This window comes from Myotis daubentonii, chromosome 3 (genome assembly GCF_963259705.1).
Source record: "Myotis daubentonii chromosome 3, mMyoDau2.1, whole genome shotgun sequence".
Lineage (NCBI taxonomy): Eukaryota > Metazoa > Chordata > Mammalia > Chiroptera > Vespertilionidae > Myotis > Myotis daubentonii.
The window spans coordinates 42,656,308-42,676,163 of NC_081842.1; the positions used below are offsets into that span (position 1 = coordinate 42,656,308).

A 19,856-nucleotide genomic window follows, 5' to 3' on the forward strand; every position below is an offset into this window, starting at 1 on the left:
CAGTCGGTTTTTGACCCAAACAACAACTTATGTGGCACGTAACTGTACTCCTTTACAGGGTAGTAGATTAAACTGTGAAGTAGCTTTTTTAGAACTAGCAATCTGACAGAAAAATTTCATTTTCCTACACTTAGAAAAAGTGCATCATCATGTGTGGTTATGCACATCTGAATTGCTGCAAAACTTCATTTGAAAATCATCCTATATTACCAGAGTTCCAATTGAGTTAGGTAGGCTCTTTGGACTGCTTTACAATTTTTAAGGCAATCTCAAAAAAAATACTTGTAGGAATTTTCTGTGGAAAAAAATGATAACACTAAATCCCTTGTAAATGTTCTCTGTAATCATTGGTAGCCTGTGTTATTTGATACATTCATAGAGAATGAATTCAACTGTTTATAATACTATTCCACTTTATGATAATGGCATGTTTTTAGGGTCTGAAATAATCTTGAGTATATTTTTAATATATTATTTATTCTTACAATAATTTTAGGTCAACTGGCTATTCTGAGGTGATAGTTGTCGTTGGCGGCTGTGAACGAGTTGGAGGGTTTAATCTTCCATATACTGAGTGCTATGATCCTGTGACAGGAGAATGGAAGTCTTTGGCTAAGCTTCCAGAATTTACCAAATCAGAGTATGCAGTGTGTGCACTAAGGAATGACATTCTTGTTTCAGGTAAATAAATAATTATTATAGTAGCTACTCTTAATTTGAACATAGCTTGGCTGTTTTAAATTAAAACAGTGTCACAAAGAAAACAGTGACACTGGATATGCCCACTTTAGGCAGATCAGTTTATACAACAAATAAAACCAAGATGACTTTTTGCTGTAACTACAGTATGTATGGTCTGAAGTCTGTTAAGTGATCATATTAGCTTTGCAGATTACTAGATTACTGCACATTGAACATACAACAACACATACTTTATTTTGTACAATGGTATGCTTTTTAAAAAATCTATCAATTTTTAAATGTTTTTTAAAGTAATTCTGGCCCAGCCAAGCATGGTTGAGTGGTTGAGTGCCGACCTAGGAACCAGGAGATCACAGGTCAGGGCATATGCCTGGGTTGCCGGCTCAATCCCCAGTAGGGGGTGTGCAGGAGGCAGCTGATCGATGATTCTCTCTCATCATGGATGTTCCTCTCTTCCTCTCCCTTCCTCTCTGAAATCAATAACAAATATATTTAAAAATAATAATAATAATTCTGTTTTTTGGGTGCTTCTGGTTACCAACTCCTAAAATAACAATCTATATACATTTGTAAAGTTCAGAGTCTGCAGTTTATTTTTTGAGGCCTATAATTATTTTATTTTTAAACTATATTTTTATTGATTTCAGAGAGGAAGGGAGAGGGACACAGAGATAGAAACATGATGAGAGAGAATCATTGATCAGCTGCCTCCTGGGCACCCCCGACGGGGGATAAAGCCAGCAACCCGAGCATGTGCCCTGACCAGGAATCTAACCGTAACCTCCTGGTTCATAGGTCAACACTCAACCACTGAGCTACCCTAGCCGGGCTGTAATTATTTCTCAAGATAACAATTGGCAATGTTAAAATCTGTTCTGTAGAACTATTTGCATTAAGCTTTCAGAGGGTTCTTGTTTTCATTTATTGAACTGAATTCTTAAGTTCTTGGACTGGATGAATAAATCCCATATTTTATTGTCTTTGCCTTGGGCATAGATCCTTTGGTGATAGATACATATATATTGAATGTGCATTGTTTTGCATTTAAAGGTGGAAGAATCAATGGCCGTGATGTCTGGATTTATAATTCACAGTTAAATATTTGGATCAGAGTTGCTTCTCTAAACAAAGGCAGATGGCGTCACAAAATGGCTGTCCTCCTTGGTAAAGTAAGAGAAACCACTTTTTATCACTATTGCTGGTACATTTCCAAAATAAATACCACAGTTGAATCCTTTATTTTACTCACCCTCTGGGTATTTTGGCTTCAAATTGTATTTCCTTCCATTTCTAACCTCAATAGATAAACTGAAGATATAAACAATTTGACACTGTACTTTTGAATGGATAGTTTGTTCTCTCAATTTGGAATTCGTGACAGTACACCACATTTCTCTTTTCATGCGCCACTGGAGTCTAAATGCCTAAGAAACATGGAAAATAAAGGCGTTGCATCAAGTACAAAAACAAGCCAATGTCTAATCCAAGCAGTTTTTTTCCTTTCACTGACTTTGGCAGTCAGGCAGAGATATATTTATCTAGAGTGGTGTTATTTTATCTTTTTTATTTGTACAAGTAGGGGCAAAACAAACTTAAAATAAGTGTGAAGATAAACTCACCAACATATTTTAAACTAAACTTGTTATTGACTGCAGCTAATAAGTTTTATAAAAAATATGTAATTTGGTTCTGAACTCTTTGCTGTTCTTAGGAACTTGAGAATCACTTGTGGACTAGTGGTTTCCAAACTTTTAAAAAGCAACTACACCCTCCTTTTTAAAGTTAAATCTAATATAAATTTTATTCCAAGAGCTAACTTGGGTCCTTTAGCTTTTCCCTGCCTCCCTCTCTATCAGCTCTTCCAAAGCCTCCTCAAATTAATAAACAGTCTAAGAAAAAGCAGCATACTTGCTTGCACATGCATTTTTGACTGGTCCCTTAGTAGCAGGCTCTCCTGCGGAGATATTTCAGAGCTACCAATGAGAAACCAGAACTGCTCTAATTTGAAACAGAGATGGTACCAGGAACCTTTCCCACCCAGTCTCCCCTCTCCCATGCCCATAGAGGCTTCTAGATAATCTGTCTCTACTGTAGAATACTAGAGCTTCTCGAAGCACACGGAAAGCCACTGTTAATTCCTAAGGATTTTTTTTTAATTCCTAAGGATATTGATCTAGTGTGGTGCTGCTGTCAACAAGGTCAGTGAAATAATGAGGACCTTGAGATAGATGTAATGGAAAGAAAATATTAATAGAATCATTTATAAAACCACTGGCTTGGCAGTACCTACTATATTATATATAGTTTTGGTAGCTATGCCTCAAGAATGACAAAATATTACTAAAAAGGGACTGCTAAAGGGAAAGAGATGAGGTCTAACTAAAAATATTATAATGACTTAGTCAACATACAAAGGTATTAAAATTATTATTTCTCAAATATTATACATGGATTAATGAACACAAATTTATTTCACAAATATCAGTGTACTTGACTTGAAGCTACCCAAAATTTGGAATCGCTAAATCAAGAAATAAAAGGAATCCTTTCTACTTTATATAGCAAGTACTCAATCCATGGAAACCGTTATGCCTAAAATTTACAATATAGGCTGAATTCAAACCTATAAAATTATTTAAATTTATAAATGTTCTCTGTAAAAGAGCCCTAGAATGGTTTGGAATATAGAGTCTTAGCACATGAAGGAATCTTAGAGAATACTTACTGTAATTTTTTAAATTCATAAAGTGGGCCAGCCATTACCACTCAGTGGTTAAGCATCAACCTATGAACCAGGAGGTCACGGTTCCAATTCTGGGTCGGGGCACATACCTGGGTTTTGGGCTCGATCCCTAGTAGGAGCTTGCAAGAGGCAGCCAGTCAATGATTCTCTCTCATCATTGATGTTTCTCTCTCTCTCCTTCTCTCTTCCTCTCTGAAATCAATTTAAAAAATACATATTTTTTTAAATTAATAAAGAAAGTGAATCAAGAAATTAAGCCACTTGCCCAAGGTTATACAGAAAGTGATAAAGGAACAAAAGCTCGGATTTTTCTTAGGCTAGAGGTGTTTTATCTTGATGCTCACAGCACTTATTTTTAATTTATGCATGTAGGGAAAATTAGGTAGCCCTGGCTGGGTGATAAGATCAATTGGTTAGAGTGTCATCCTGGTATGCCAAGCCTGTGGGTTTGATTCCCAACAGGGCACATACAAGAAGCAACCAATGAATGCATAAGTAAGTGGAACAACAAATTGATCTCGCTCTCTCTCCCTCCCTCCCTCCCTCCCTCCCTCCCTCCCTCCCTCCCTCTCCCCCTCTTTCCCTCTCTCCCTCTCCCCCTCTCTCCCTCTCCCCCTCTCCCCTTTTCCCCCTCTCTCCCTCTCTCCCTTTTTCCCTCTCCCTCCCTCACACTTCTCCACTGCCCCCATCCCTATCTGCTTCCTCTCTCTCTCTCTCTCTCTCTCTCTCTCTCTCTCTCTCTCTCTCTCTCAAATCAATTTTTAAATTTTTTGAAAAGAAATTAGGTCTGAGTCTCAGAAAGAATTGCCTAAAGTCTTAACATTGTCTGGCTGCCTCTCCTGACTTCAAAGCCTATGTCCTACTGGCTACATTGTACTACAGTTTCCATACCCCTTCCAACTGCATAACCTTGAGTAAGTTACTTAGCCTCTCTGAACGACATGGTGTTAGAACAAACCCACCAACAGATCTTTTTTATCATAATGTGAGAAAAGCAAGATAGAAATGGCATTGGCTGCTGTGGAAATTTGGAGGAACACAGAAAGATAAATTGTGGACAGACTTTAAATGATAATATATAACATTTAGCCTTGACCCTTAGGCATTCATTGTTGAACTATTAAAAGGAGTTGATGAGGTGTTTTAGTAAGATTAATCTGTGGTTTAGAGACCAGGAGATTAATTGAAAGGTATGAAATGATACGGACCCTGAGGGAGGATAATGGCAATGGGAAACAAAAGAGAGGGACAGATGTCAGAGATTTTGTGAAAGAAGACTCAGTAGGTGTTAATAGTTAATTAGAGGGAAGAGTTGATGATGACCGTCCTTTAAAAGAACTTTGGATGTTAAACAGGAGAGCTCCTTTAGTTAAAAGTGTCTTGTATGTCTCATTATGTTTAATGGACTATTCTGCATATAGATCATTTAATAAATGGCTTGTTGATTAGATCATCTGTCATATAAAGATATTAATTTGCCCTATCTTCCTAATATTTGTGAAAAGAAAACGTACGTGAAAGCCCTTTGAAATATATAGTATGGAGTTCGTTATGTGTCAGGTACTTTTCTAGGCACTTGTAGAGATTAAAATGAAGAAGCCCTAGCCGGTTTGGCTCAGTGGGTGGAGTCTCCACCTGCGGACTGAAGAGTCCCTGGTTTGATTCCGGTCAAGGGCACATGCCTGGGTTGCGAGCTCAATCCCCAGTAAGGGGCACGCAGGAGGCAGCCAAGCAATGATTCTTTCTCATCATTGATGTTTCTATCTTTCTCTTCCTGTCCCTTCCTCTCTGAAGTCAATAAAAATACATTTAAAAAAATAGCCCTAGCTGGTTTGGCTCAGCAGATAGAGTGTCCGCCCTCAGACTGAGGGGTCCTGGGTTTGATTCTGACCAAGGGCATGTACCTCAGTTGTGGGCTCGATCCCCAGTAGGGGGCGTGCAGGAGGCAGCCGATCAGTGATTCTTTGTCATCATTGATGTTTCTCTCTCCCTCTCCCTCTCTGAAATCAATAAAAATATATTAAAAACAAAAACAAAAAACAAACAAACAAGATAGGCTCTGCCTCCCAAGATCTCAGTCTAGTAATCCTTATCTAGTATTTTATTTACATAGCTTTCTTACTTTATCATAATCTGATATTTTCATCATTCATGAGTGTGGGCATTTAAGTTTAATCATGTAATTCTCAGCTCAAGCAGTATTATACCTAAGGAGGTGAAGATTTGTTCTTGAGGCGGTGAAAAAAATGTAGTTTCATGTATAAAGCACAGATATACATACAGTACATAAACAGATATACAATTATCTGTGGTATTAAAATTTCATTGGAGGAGGCTATTATGAAAAAAATGTCTAAAAAGACTCCTTGCCGAAACCGGTTTGGCTCAGTGGATAGAGCATCAGCCTGCGGACTGAGAGGTCCCGGGTTCGATTCCGGTCAAGGGCATGTACCTGGGTTGCAGGCACATCCCCGGTGGGGGATGTGCAAGAGGCAGCTGATCGATGTTTCTCTCTCATCAATGTTTCTAACTCTATCTCTCTCCCTTCCTCTCTGTGAAAAATCAATAAAAATAAATAAATAAATAAATAAATAAATAAATAAACAAACAAACTCCTTGGTGGTGGTAAATTTTTTAAAGTTTCAGAAGCTGAGCTAAATATATTGCAATTATAGTTATCAAGTGCTCTTTAAAGGAGAGAGGTTACTTAATTCTTTAGCCAACTAGTTCAGGATTCAAGCTTTGTTAATTAAGATTTTTTTTCCCCATGTATTTTATATATAGGTATATGTTGTTGGAGGCTATGATGGACAGAACAGGCTTAGCAGCGTAGAATGTTATGATTCCTTTTCAAATCGATGGACTGAAGTTGCTCCCCTTAAGGAAGCAGTGAGTTCTCCTGCTGTGACTAGCTGTGTAGGCAAACTGTTTGTGATTGGTGGCGGACCTGATGATAATACTTGTTCTGATAAGGTAAGGCATGTTCTCTTACCGAAATTACCAATGACATATATAGGAAGAGAAATATGGAAAGCTTATCAAGGGGATAGCGAGGTTCCTTAGTGTGAAAGGCCTTTTAAAACTTGGTACTTTATACTTTTGAGGGAAAATACTGAATTTCAAGTTAGTAAAGAGAGATTCTAATATATCTGACAATTTGCTGTAAAAAGCATGATTTGATCTGTTTGAAATGATACTAATTTCAATGTTGAGATCTTGTACTAAATAAGTTTTTAAACTTTTTACTGCTGTAGTCAATAGGTTCGAAAAATTATTCACACAAAATACAGTTGGGAGATGAATCGGCAAAGGGGATAAGACACAGTAACTAATTATGCTGCCTCCAACTGGGTCATTTTCTGCATACTTTAAAAGTATTTTTTAGAACAAAGATGAGAAAAGGAAACCTCTGTAATATAAATAGAGGATGGTTCAAAGTTGCTGCATTTCATGGAACTCCTGGACAAAAGAACTTATGCCACCCTGACATCTCAGGAAATACTAAGTTTATTCTGGAAACAACTGTCTATTACCTAATTGGTTTAGCAATAGTTAACTGAATTTTGTCAATTTTTTTTTCTAAATTAACTTTACACAATGTGGTCAAAAGTTACATATTTAAAATTCATTAATTCAGAATTTGTTATCATTCAGAGTATACTGAATTGAGATTTACTTATGTTCTTTTGAAGAAAGGTATCCCTAAAAGTGTAAAGAAATTATATTCAGATTAAATCATAGTTATGCTATATAATACAATTTTTTAAAAATCTAAACTATTCATTTTCATGGAAATAAGTAAAGCAAACTTGGTAGCCATTCCTTCTGGAAGCAATCTCTGTTTGTTACTTTATTCTGTTTGATAATAATAAATGTACATTTGAGAATTTCATATTTCACAGTTCACTATCAAGCTAACTCTCTTAATTCTGTGAATTAATGAGATTTGACTTTTAATATGTTTCTATATATTGATAGGCTTTTTATTAAGCAAATTTACATTTTTATTTAGAAATTTTAATTAAATATTTCTATGTATTAGGTTCAATCTTATGATCCAGAAACCAATTCTTGGCTACTTCGTGCAGCTATCCCAATTGCCAAGAGATGTATAACAGCTGTATCCTTAAACAACTTGATATATGTGGCTGGTGGACTGACCAAGGCAATATACTGTTACGATCCAGTTGAAGATTACTGGATGCACGTACAGAATACATTCAGCCGGCAGGTAATAACATAAAAATCCTAAAGAAAAATGAATCTAGGAGGAACTAAGTACAAGACAATTATGAATATACTGCAGTTCTGCAATTAAATTATTTCATGTATGCTTGAACTATTTCATAATTTTTTAAAACTTTTTACCATCCCATGGTGAAGTAGCTATTGTGCTCGAGCTGTTCATTTTTCCCTCCTTGACCTTTGTCAGAATTCTACTCTAGTCCTTATCACTCTCTCTTGCATATTTTAAAAGATAAAAAATGCTCCCAAACTGGTTTTTTCTTTCTGTAGTCAGAAGCTAGTTGTTGTTTATTTGTTATAAAGAAAATGGCTGTGCTCATGTCTTCATCCACACACTCTGGCCTATATCTTCCTATTCCCCCTCCACCGCTGCTTCCAAAAAAAGGCCTTCCCTCAGCCTTTCGATTCATGGCTCGCTCTTCTTTCTTCTACCACCAAAACGCCTGATGGTTCTGATGCTGGAAATCTGATTCTACCTATACCACTCTAGAGATCTTGTACTCTCAAAGGCCATTACTTATCATCTCCCAGTCTCATTCATATTCACTCGTTTTTTCTACCCAACCTTTAAATACGGGTTTTCCTTGAGCCTCTTCCCCCTGCCGTCTTCACAGTTTATACTCTATTCCTGAATGATCTCATCTACTGCCCAATACTGATGACTTCAAGTCTATATCTCCATTAAAGCCTCTCTCCTGTGTTCCAGACTCAAATTTCAAGCTGCTTATTTGATATTTTCCATGAGTGTTCTTCCCCAAGCCTACTATTTGTTTTCCAATAAGCTAGTGAATGGAAAACTTTTTCTCCCTTACTCTCAAAATACTTCTGACACCAGAAATGTGCGTTTTTCCCACACCAGTTACTTCTTCACAGTCTGGGTGTCTTACAATCCAATTCTGTTCTGACATTATCTACCTGGAGTTTGTGTTAGATTCCACAAGTCAAGGGTTTAGTTCCACTAGACTGCCCCTGCTTCAAATGCCAATCACAAGTTCCAGGTTGTCCCCAGTATTTCTGATCTACCAGCTAAAAATCCAGGTTCCCCCACCTCAGGTTCGATAATTTGTTTGAACAGCTCATTGCATTCAGGGAAACATTTATTTTTGTTTCCTGGTTTATTGTGTAGAGGGGTTTTGCAAAGGATACAGGTGAACAGCCAGATAAAGAGGTATATAGAATGAGGTCCAGAAGGGTCCCAAGCAGAGGAGCTTCTGTCGTGCAGTTGAGGTGTGCCACCCCCAACACATGGATGTGTCAACAACCTGAACACTCTCCAAATCCCATACTTTGGAGATCATATAGGCATGATCAATTATTAACTCAGTTTCCAGCCTGTCTCCCTTCTCCAGAGAATGAGGGGTGGGCCTGAAAGTTCCAAACTTCTAATCATGGCTTCGTCTTTCTGGTGACCAGCCCTCATCCAGGAACCCACCAAGAGTCACCTCATTAAAATGAAAGACACTCCTATCACCCAGGAAACTGCAAGGAATTCAGACACTCTGTATCAGAAACATGGGGCCAGAGACAAATATACACACACATCTATAATAATAAAAGCATAATATGCTAATTAGAACAGACAGCTGAACAACCTTCCGAATGAAGCCATGACTGCGAGGGCCGAATTTCGTGCATCGGGCCTCTAGTATATATATATATTTCCTATTATTTCACAGCTAGAAAATTTCTTAGATTTTCCTCTCTTTTATATTGAGTCAATCTAGCCCAGCCGTGGGCAAACTATGGCCCGCGGGCTGGATCCGGCCCGTTTGAAATGAATAAAACTAAAAAAAAAAGACCATACCCTTTTATGTAATGATGTTTACTTGGAATTTATATTAGTTCACACAAACACTCCATCTATGCTTTTGTTCCGGTCCAGTTTAAGAACCCATTGTGGCCCTCGAGTCAAAAAGTTTGCCCATCCCTGGTCTAGCCTATCAGTTCTCAGAGTTTCTCCTATTCTTTTCCATTCCTATTCTTGCTTTTGTTCAAGTTCTTATCAGTTCCTACCTAAACTGAAACAATAATCTAGTGTTTCGCTAATGTCTTGCTTCTCTAACCTGTTTTGCCACCAGTTATTTTCTAACAAATGTAATAATCATGTCTCTCCTCTGATTGGAAACTACTGAGTAAAATCCAAAGTTTTCCCACTTCCTTCTATTCTAGGCCTTCTGTTGGCTGACCTCTGCTTGCTTTTTCAGCTTTACTTTCTGCAACTATACCTCAATTATATTAATATCTATTATTTGCATTCTATATAGATCTTATGTGTTCCTGCCTTAGTTCATACTGTCCCCTTAGCCCCTCATGCCTTTTCTGGCTTCTCTGTTCACTAAAAAACGATAAATCATCTAATTTCATGGTAGACAGTTATTTGAGTCCAAGGCTACATTTTCTTTTTTAAAAATATATTTTATTGATTTTAGAGAGGAAGGGAGAGGGAGATAGAAACATCAATGATGAGAGAGAATCATTGATTGGCTGCCTCCTGTACGCCCCCTACTGGGGGTCGAGCTCGCAACCCAGGCATGTGCCCTTGGTCAGAATCGAACCTGGGACCCTTCAGACCGCAGGCCGACACTCTATCCATTGAGCCAAACCAGCTAGGGCTACATTTTCTTAAATGCTTAAAATCCTGAATGACATAAAAGAGCTAAAAAAACGAGCTCTTTTTTTTTTTTGCAGTCCAAATGGACCCAGCCTTTTTCTCTCTCTCTCTCTATTTCCATGTTTCTTGACTTTGCATAATTCCTAAAAGCCACAGTTTGCTATTTTAAACATTTTTGCATTTTAATTCTTGTCAGAAACATTCTTTTAAAAAAATTGTGGGATTTTAATTCGATGATGATTTTTTTTAATATTTCTTCAGTAGACCAGGTATTTAAAGTGTCATTAAAGTTTAGAATAATAAATGAAATATGATTCTTTATTGTTGGCATTTAAGCCTAAGGATTATAAATAATAATAATTAAGGAGAGGGTTGTTGGGGGGTTTTTTTTACAATATTAGGATTGTGTTTCATTTTAATCTATAGTACATGTAATTTCCTGATATGAAAGTATAACTATTTCAAGGTTGCTTGTTTGGTTTAATTCTGAGCATTATTATCTGAAATGATGTTAATAACAAGGTCCTATAACAATATAGTTTAAGAATCATCATCAAAGTGACTGTAAGGTTTAGTCATGTGGTGTTGCTTATCCCTGGAAACTTAAGGATGTTGTTGGTTTTGTGTTTTTTTAAAGTATATTTTTATTGATTTCAGAAAGGAAGGGAAAGGGAAAGAGTTAAAAACATCAATGATGAGAGTCATTGATCGGCCCTGATTGGGAATTGAGCTGTGACCTCCTGGTTCATAGGTCAGTGCTCAACCACTGAGCCACACCAGCTGGGCAGGATGTTGTTTTTTAGTGTATTGATAACTTTTAGAATTTATAGAAAGAGCTTTGTACTTTTAAAATATATATATATTATTTTTTTATTGATTTCAGAGAGGAAGGGAGAGAGAGATTAAAACATCAATAATGAGAGAGGCTCATTGATCGGCTGCCTCCTGCACGCCCCACACTGGGGATCGAGCCTGCAACCCAGTCATGTGCCCTGACCAGGAATCGAACCGTGATCTCCTGGTTCACAGGTCAAGGCTCAACCACTGAGCTACACAGGCTGGGCATAGCTTGTGTACTTTAGATGAAAAATGTTATAGTTTGGCACATAATTGGTACAATTCATGGGTTAGTTATTCTGGATAAAAGTTTGTCACTCACTAACGATAATCAGTCAAGTTATTCTGGAAGTATATGAACTATTATAGAAGGATTTTTTAAGTACTCACTAATTCTTTTTTTTATTATTATATTTATTTTTTAGAGTGAGAGAGGAAGGGGGAGAGAGAAAGAAACATTGAATTGTTTTTCTACTTATTTACACATTCATTGGTTGCTTCTTGTGTGTGCCCTGACTGAGAATCAAACCTGCAACCTTGGCATATCGGGACAATGCTCTACCCACCTGAGCTACCCTACCAGACTCACTAATTCTTTTATACCTGAAGATACTGTCCTAATCTGTGGTCACATTATAGCCACTTCCTATAATAAAGAACCTTCCTGTAATAGAAGAAGCAAGCCAAGCTCTTCAGAGATGTTTTCTTTCAGTTATCATTAGGTTAAAGCCCATCTCTCAGCCCACCACCCTCGTTTCACCCCCCCACCCCCCAACTTGGCCCAATTACTAACATATATTTTATCTTAACACTCACTTCATCCATGCAAAATTAGCACTCGCACATAGAGTAAAAGTTAGCAAAAGGGAGCTTATTTCATGTTTCCTTTTATTGACAGTGTTAAACCATGTCTTATTTTACTTTTCAGCTTGCTACCAAATCTCTTACCTTCAACAATTAATGTGGGGTTTTTTATGTGTTTGTTAAAACAGGAAAACTGTGGTATGTCTGTGTGTAATGGTAAAATATATATCCTGGGTGGAAGACGGGAAAATGGAGAAGCCACAGACACTATTCTCTGTTACGATCCTGCAACAAGCATCATCACAGGGGTAGCTGCAATGCCCAGGCCAGTGTCCTATCATGGCTGTGTGACTATCCATAGATACAATGAGAAATGCTTTAAGCTCTAACGCCAGGATGCTTCACCCAAGAAGCCACACCGATCCAAGATGAGAGGTTTCAAAAGCTCCAGAGTGGGACCTTGGCATATCTCCTTTGTGCCATATGCACAAAAAGTAAAAATAGTAATTGTGGTGCCTTTCTCCCCAAAATATTAATCTTTCAAACTGTAATAAAGCCTTCCCTGTAATTGGAAAACAAAGGGGTTTGGGTTGTTGTTGAAGATAATAGTGGTGTTGCTTGGGCTTTGAAAATGCACCTTCGTAAATATTTGTGAGAAACCTATGTGGGATAGGAAATTTCTGTCTGATGACCTTGTAGGAATTTGTGATTGGTCTCTTCATTTATGTGTGTTATCTGCAAGGCTGTATATTCCTTATTTTGTCATATAGACAGATAGAAAATTGCATGACTTAAGGCTTCATTTAGGTTGAATCATGTAATGCTTACAACACATCCTAAGGAGGAAAAATCAGTTTTCAAAATCTTTGTCACTAAAAATATATTCAAACTGATTAATTTTACTGAAAGGATTTTTTTCTGTAATTGATAAAAATGTGATGACAGCAATTTGAGTAAGATACCAAATTATTACTTCATGCTTAGAATTGCTGTCTTATATTAAACGTATTTTTGAGAAGAGGTTGGTAGAAGATAGAAAAGCAGATGCCGCTAAAATGACAGGTTACTTTCTAAGGAAAAATTAAGATCCTTTGGAAGGAAAATGACTCACTGTGCCTCTCAAAGTATTTAGCATATCATCTCTAATGCCTCTTAAAGAGGTTCCTTTTCGTGAACCTGGCAAAGGAGTTGAAATCCATTTTGTAATATTATCTTGTGAAAAGCAGGGACAGATCTTCTCCCTAGCCCAGAAGGGTTTGACCTCATTAATATGGTGCTTTGGGTGAGGACTTCTCCCCTGGTCATCCTACTTTCATGTGACCAGCTTAAGTCCTGGGAGTCTCTACAATTAAGTTGTCTTTAAAGGATAAACCAGGGCCCACCTAGCTCGGCCCATTTTTCTTTTAAAATTAACTGTCTGAGTAAACTAATGGCAGTAGTTGCAGTCTTCTAATCTCATTTGGTACCATTGTGTAAATTATTGATCAAAATTCCCAAGCTTCTATACAACAAATTGCCTTTGTCTAGTTTTACAACTCCAGTTTATAAAACTTACTAGTATTCAGGGATGAACTTAAAATTTCTTTCTAAGGCAAATGGAGTAGCAGGAGCTACAGCATAACTGACGGTTATTTCTCAGTGGACCGGTGTAATTCACAACATTGTAGGGATGTTGCGGGTCGCCTGCTATGTTTCAGCTTCCCAGGCACTGTTGTCTTCTTACATTATAATTAATATAGTCCTTGTCATAGGAGCTATGATGCAAATATATGATTGGAGTGTCACCACATTTCTGTTAAAACCAAGGTAGCAATAAAAACTTAACATTGATAAACTTATTTTTATTATCCTAGAGCAGTGATGGCGAACCTATGACAGGCGTGTCAGAGGGGTGACACGCGAACTCATTTTTTTGGTTGATTTTTCTTTGTTAAATGGCATTTAAATATATAAAATAAATATCAAAAATATAAGTCTTTGTTTTACTATGGTTGCAAATATCAAAAAATTTCTATATGTGACACGGCACCAGAGTTAAGTTAGGGTTTTTCAAAATGCTGACACGCCGAGCTCAAAAGGTTCACCATCACTGTCCTAGAGTGATAACAGAGATATCAAATAAAATATATGGCATCAACTTAAATGCTTAGCTGGAATCAGAATTCTGAGGAAAACTCTAAAAAACTTACAAATTTTTAGGGAAATTTTACTTTTCAAATCATAATTTTTAATGATATATACCTTTTTGTGGTAATTATCAGAGCAATTCAGAAAATAATTTTCTGTCATTTTAATTGAAAAATAATTGCATGTACTATTAGGATACTTGTTTTAATTTTTGAGTAAATATCTACTTTTGCATTATATCGTTTGTGTAGATAGTGAAATCTATTTAGTTCAGAAATTCTTTGCAGTATATGAGATAATGTATGAGAAAAGTGTAATTGCTGAGGATTATACAGATGATACTTGTTACTTCATGTTTATTTTTAAGATCATGCCCATTCATAAATACAGACATTTCACATAAAAAATATTTTCTCAAGGTAACTTGTATTCTGGTACTTTCATCTATTGTAAAAGTATATTAACTATTGTATTTTGATATTCATTTATTTTAATATCCATATGTTCATTGTAGTAATTTGAAATGCAATTCAATAGAACAGAATTTGTTTAAACATAGACCTCATACCAATATTGTTTAATTTTTCTCTACATAATTAAAACTACATCAATTAAGTATTCAAACCAAGAACTTAGTTATACTAGGAAATTAAAGAACTATTTTTAAAGTTACCCAAATGATATTTTAATTTTGTTTAGTTATTTATCTGCCTTTACTGATTCTTGGTAAATGATGGTATTAGCATTTTAAAAAAACAAAAAATTTGAGGATATAATTAGTATATAAAAATGGATATATCTACCAAATTGGTCAGGTTATATTCATACTGTCATCACATCATTGGCAGATTTTCTTTTGATAGGTAATGCTCATATAAGCCTTTGGGTTAGTATATATGTATATACATGTGTATGTCTGTAGAGAATATGGTCATGTACACACTTATATACTAGTACAAACACCAAGAGTTGTATAAATTTGTAATGATCAGGGAAAAAAAACACATAAATTAAAAAATAATTGACCTTAGTAAATTCCATTTCAGAAGATTTTCTTATTTGGGAATTTCTAGATTACTGTTTTACATTTAAAAGTACATGATGAGCATTAGTATGAATACTTGTATATAGCCAAAATCTACATAATACATATGGTTTTACAAGGTCAGAAAACAAAATGGAGGTGGAGATGCATTTGCTAAACCCACTCAGTGAGAAAGGGAATTGAAAGTATGTTTTGTGGATCAACAGAAAAGTACAGTTTGTTTTTTTCATGAACTTTAATCCTTTTCCATGTGTTCCTATATGTGAGTGAACAATAGAGTGGTCTAATTTTTACCACAGAAGACCTTCCTTTTCTACTCTAATCTTCTCACTGACTTGACTGCACAGGTATGAATTGGTAGCCTGTTGGATTTTAAATAACCTTTTCTTCCCTAGATAACTAAAATATAGATATTTACTCCATTTAAACAGGTGTTTAAGAAAAATGATGTAAATACTCAGGGAGGGTATTAAGTTATCATTTTTGCTTATTTGGGGGGTTCAAAGTGCCATAACTAAATAACCTTGATTCTAGAGTAAATTTAATTTGGTTCGTGATTCTAGAGTAAATTTAATTTGGTAAAGGGCTTCACACATGGCAGTGGTTGAACATTCATTCTTTTGTATTTAGGAAGATGAAAATGTTTTGTGGACTGATACATTTTCTCTTAGTGAATATGAATTGTTTATGTATCTCTACTGTCAAAAACTCTTCTTGAAACTCAGGAAAGACAAAGATTCAATTATACTACTTTTGTCAGTATGCAAACCAGGTGTGTTATGTATGGTGTGTGTTTTTTCCTGTTGTCTGGATATGGCAATAGATATTTTTTTTTTTTTTTTTAATTTCAGAGAGGAACAGAAAGGGGGAGAGAGAGAGGAAAACATCAGTGATGAGAGGGAATCATTGGTCGGCTGCCTCCTGCACGCCCCACACTGGGGATCAAGCCCACCACCCAGGCCTGTGCCCTGACCCGGAATGGAACTGTGACCTCTTGGTTCATAGGTGGATGCTCAACCACTAAGCCACCCTGGCCAGGCAATAGATTTTAATTGCTGTGAGAACCCATACATGAAAAGAAAGGGGTCAAGTTGTTCATGTGTGCCTGTTGTGTCTTGAGATATATATGTGGAAAAGACATCTACTCCAGACTGTATTTTCAAAGAATAAAAATTGCTATGTATGTGGTGCCATGTGATAAGATAATGTCTGTTAAAGGCTTCCTGTGGACAGCCTTTATTTTAGTAAACTCAAGACACCAGTTAACCTCAACATAATTTTGGCCTTATTAGAATTTGTTGTGCATTATATTAAAAGCCAGGTTTACATCACCTCAACCCATTATTCTTTTTAGTTAAGTAAATAGATTCACCATATCATGTAACCAGAATGGGGCAATTTGTTTGACCTTTAAGGCAGTAGGTTTGACTAGCTAGCTATACTTACACACCACTTGAGCCAGGAGTATGAATTGAGAATTCCAGAGACATTTTCAACATACTTCAAACATTTTAAAATATTTTATATAAATGTTTTACATTTGTGTGATTGCCTAGATATTAAATTTACTTAGTGCTAAAGATAGTCATCATACATAATTCTTTTAAACAGCATTAGTCATAACTTATTTTATATATTATTCCAAAGAAAAGAATTTTAATATTTTTAAAATGACTGCATCTGAATTTGTGCCTTGAGTTCTCCCAGCGCTATTTCAACATTTTTTCAATCTAAATAAAGCTTAATCTTAGAAAAGTTTCATATTTGTTTACTATAGAGTAAACCTCTTAAATTTTTTTTTTTCATTTCAGTCCTTGTTAATTTTTTTAATTAGCACCAACTGTGTGGTTGCTTGGCAGAATGAGAAAGGTGGTTGGGTGTTTGGAGTATTATTATATTTTTTGTTTTGTTTGGGGGCTTTTTTGTTTTGTTTTGTTTTTATACCAAGGTGCTTTTTAAGATATTCAGGAAAAAAACATCAATCTTACATTGAATAATAAGCCCTTGTAAACATCATTTGCAATATCTACATCCAATGTCAAAAAAATAAATTTTATTTTTGTTCCTTTATGTACTGTTCTTTTCTCTCTCTCCTCTCTCTCTCACGCTCTCTCTCTCTCTCTCCCCCCCCCTCCTCTCTCTCTCTCTCTCTCTCTCTCTCTCTCTCTCTCTCTCTCTCTCTCTCTCTCTCTCTCTCCAGACTTTTTCAGTTAACTTTCTGGGAAAAGTTCTTACTCTTCCTCCACCCCCACCCCCCATCACCCCTCCATGGTTTCTTCATTTAAATTTTTGTTGAAGTTTCTGGAGCTATCTGAGACAACACAATTACAGAATTTAACAGAAGTATAATATGCTTTAGAACTTGTACAGAATGACCATATGTCATTTGCCTTTAATTAGAGGCTCTAGAGTCTTCACAGTGGAGAAAAAAAGGCTTTGTATTTCTTTGTTCTCAATTCAATTGTAGCACATTAATACTTACATGTTTTGTTTAAATATATTTTGTGTATAGTATTTTTTAAAAGTTGTATCTAATAAAATGTCTTTTAACCATTATTACTTGATTATATGGGTGTATTAAATTTTGTTTACCAAAAATTTGTTGTTTTGTTTTTTGTTAATCCTCACCCGAGGATATTTTTTTCTGTTGATTTTTAGAGAGGAGAGGGAGGTTGAGAGAAAGATGCATCCACCTGAGGGAGACACATCAATTGGTTGCCTCCTGCACTCACCTCAACTGGAGATTGAATCCAAAACCCTTAGTGTGTGGGTCAACACTCTAACCACTGAGCTACCAGTCAAGGCTGTTCTATTTTATTTTAAAAATATATTTTATTGATTTTTTTACAGAGAGGAAGGGAGAGGGATAGAGAGTTAGAAACATCGATGAGAGAGAAACATCGATCAGCTGCCTCCTGCACACTCCCCACTGTGTATGTGCCTGCAACCAAGGTACATGCCCTTGACTGGAATCGAACCCGGGACCCTTGAGTCCACAGGCCGACGCTCTATCCACTGAGCCAAACTGGTCAGGGCTGTTCTATTTTATTTTAAATGTATCCAAGAGGTTGTGTGGAAAAGGGATGGAGGAAATACATATTAATATATGTGTGTATTTACTGGTGTGTTCATAAAGTAACTACAAGGATTACTTATATTTATTTTTGGTTTTTTAAAAATATATTTTTATTGATTTCAGAGAAGAAGGGAGAGGGGGAGAGAGAAACATTAATGATGAGAGAGAATCATTGATCAGCTGCCTCCTGCAACCCAGTCATATGGCCTGACCAGGAATCGAACTTTGACCTCCTGGTTCATAGGTCAGTTCTCAACCACAGAGCCATGCCAGCCAGGCAAGGATTGCTTATACTAGTATATGGAAAACCATGGATAGTGGGTAAAGAATAGGAGCCTCTTGTACTTTAAATATTCTCTGAAAAATCACCTGTACTCACCCTGCCCAGGTAGCACAGTTGGTTAGAGCCTCACTGATATGCCAAGGTTTTGGTTTCAGTTTTGCTCCCTGGTCAGGGCACATACAAGAAGAATCAACCAATGAGTACATAAATAAGTGAACAACAAATTGATGCTTCTCTCTTACTCACTTTCCCTTCCACCTTCCTTCCTTCCCTCCCTCTCAAATCAATTTTTTTAAAATCACCTGTATTCTTACTTAGAATGAGGGGGAAATGGGCTATACCTGCCTTTTGTTTCTCCTGTTTATTAACTGTTAATGGAGACAGATAAGCAAAAGGGTTGTTTTACTCCTAGTCATGTTGAGGTCTCTTTAAGTTTTACGTATTCTATGTTTGACATCTTTGGGGACCTTAGTGGCTGGAGAGAAACCACCTCCCAGGACTATATGATTTCTAGAGGCAGTAAACAACTTGGCATTGAGCCCGCCTTTCTCATATAAACCAAACAACCCCTTGTCCATACCCCCAACCACCTCCTTTAACTCACACCCCAAGCCTGTTATCCCCTTCCCTAACTCATCCTGGGGCCAGGTCACGGACAACTAAGAACAGCCCCTATGCCCCAGAGCCCAACAGAATTATTCAAATTAACCAGTACTAAACTGTTTACCCTACCCCACTTTGACTTTCTCATGGAAACCCCAATAAAGGCTCTGGCCTGTTTTCCCCTCATCCCCTTTCTGGTTCCTGACTGACGCTGGCACTTCCCTTGTGGGTGGCCCTGGGTGGCATGCCCTGCCCCTTGTTTCTAGGGGATCTGTGAGTAATAAACATCTCAATGGCACTGATTTCTTCACGTCACTCAGTCACCTTTATTAGTTAAACTCACAAATTACTTACATAAAGAGCCAGCCAAGGTCCAAGGATACCTCAAGCATATTCTGTGCATGGGGGTGGCCAGCTGGTGAAGTTTTCCCCAACATAGGCTTTCTCTGTACAGGGTTATATAGACTGCAGAAAACAGCACACAGGGCATGCAGCTGGAGGAATGTGGTTGCCTGCAAACTGTTTACAATCCACGCTCACACCTGAGAACAATTTCGGTTTGGCCATTTTTTTCCTGAAGAGTGGGCAGTCCGCCAGCTGTAAATTCTCACAGTCTGCTTACAGATGGTCTTCATCATATTCCCACAAGGTGGGAGGGGGAGTTGAGCTTGTCACACATCACTTGCTCATTTTTGAACTGTAAGAACTGTGCTGGTCTGCTGTCTCTGAAAAGTATCTCATTAAACAGGATAGGACCATTTTGAGCTGGTTCTGTGGTTA

At 36.9% G+C, this 19,856-nt stretch overlaps 1 protein-coding gene across 7 annotated transcripts in view; it reads left to right on the forward strand.

Annotated features, from left to right (window-relative positions):
• KLHL24 (kelch like family member 24) overlaps window positions 1-17,670 on the forward strand; it is a 36,923-nt gene extending 19,253 nt beyond the window's left edge. For 5 of the 7 annotated variants that reach the window (XM_059687161.1, XM_059687160.1, XM_059687165.1 and 2 more), the window contains 5 exons: window positions 497-681; window positions 1,753-1,871; window positions 6,230-6,418; window positions 7,488-7,676; window positions 12,131-17,670. In XM_059687161.1, the coding sequence (XP_059543144.1) occupies window positions 497-681; window positions 1,753-1,871; window positions 6,230-6,418; window positions 7,488-7,676; window positions 12,131-12,331 (883 nt within the window). In that variant the 3' untranslated portion in view covers window positions 12,332-17,670. Of the gene's footprint in view, window positions 1-496; window positions 682-1,752; window positions 1,872-6,229; window positions 6,419-7,487; window positions 7,677-12,066 lie in introns of all 7 variants that reach the window. The other 2 variants (XM_059687166.1, XM_059687167.1) reach the window with 2 other exon arrangements.
• The last annotated feature ends 2,186 nt before the right edge of the window (window positions 17,671-19,856 follow it).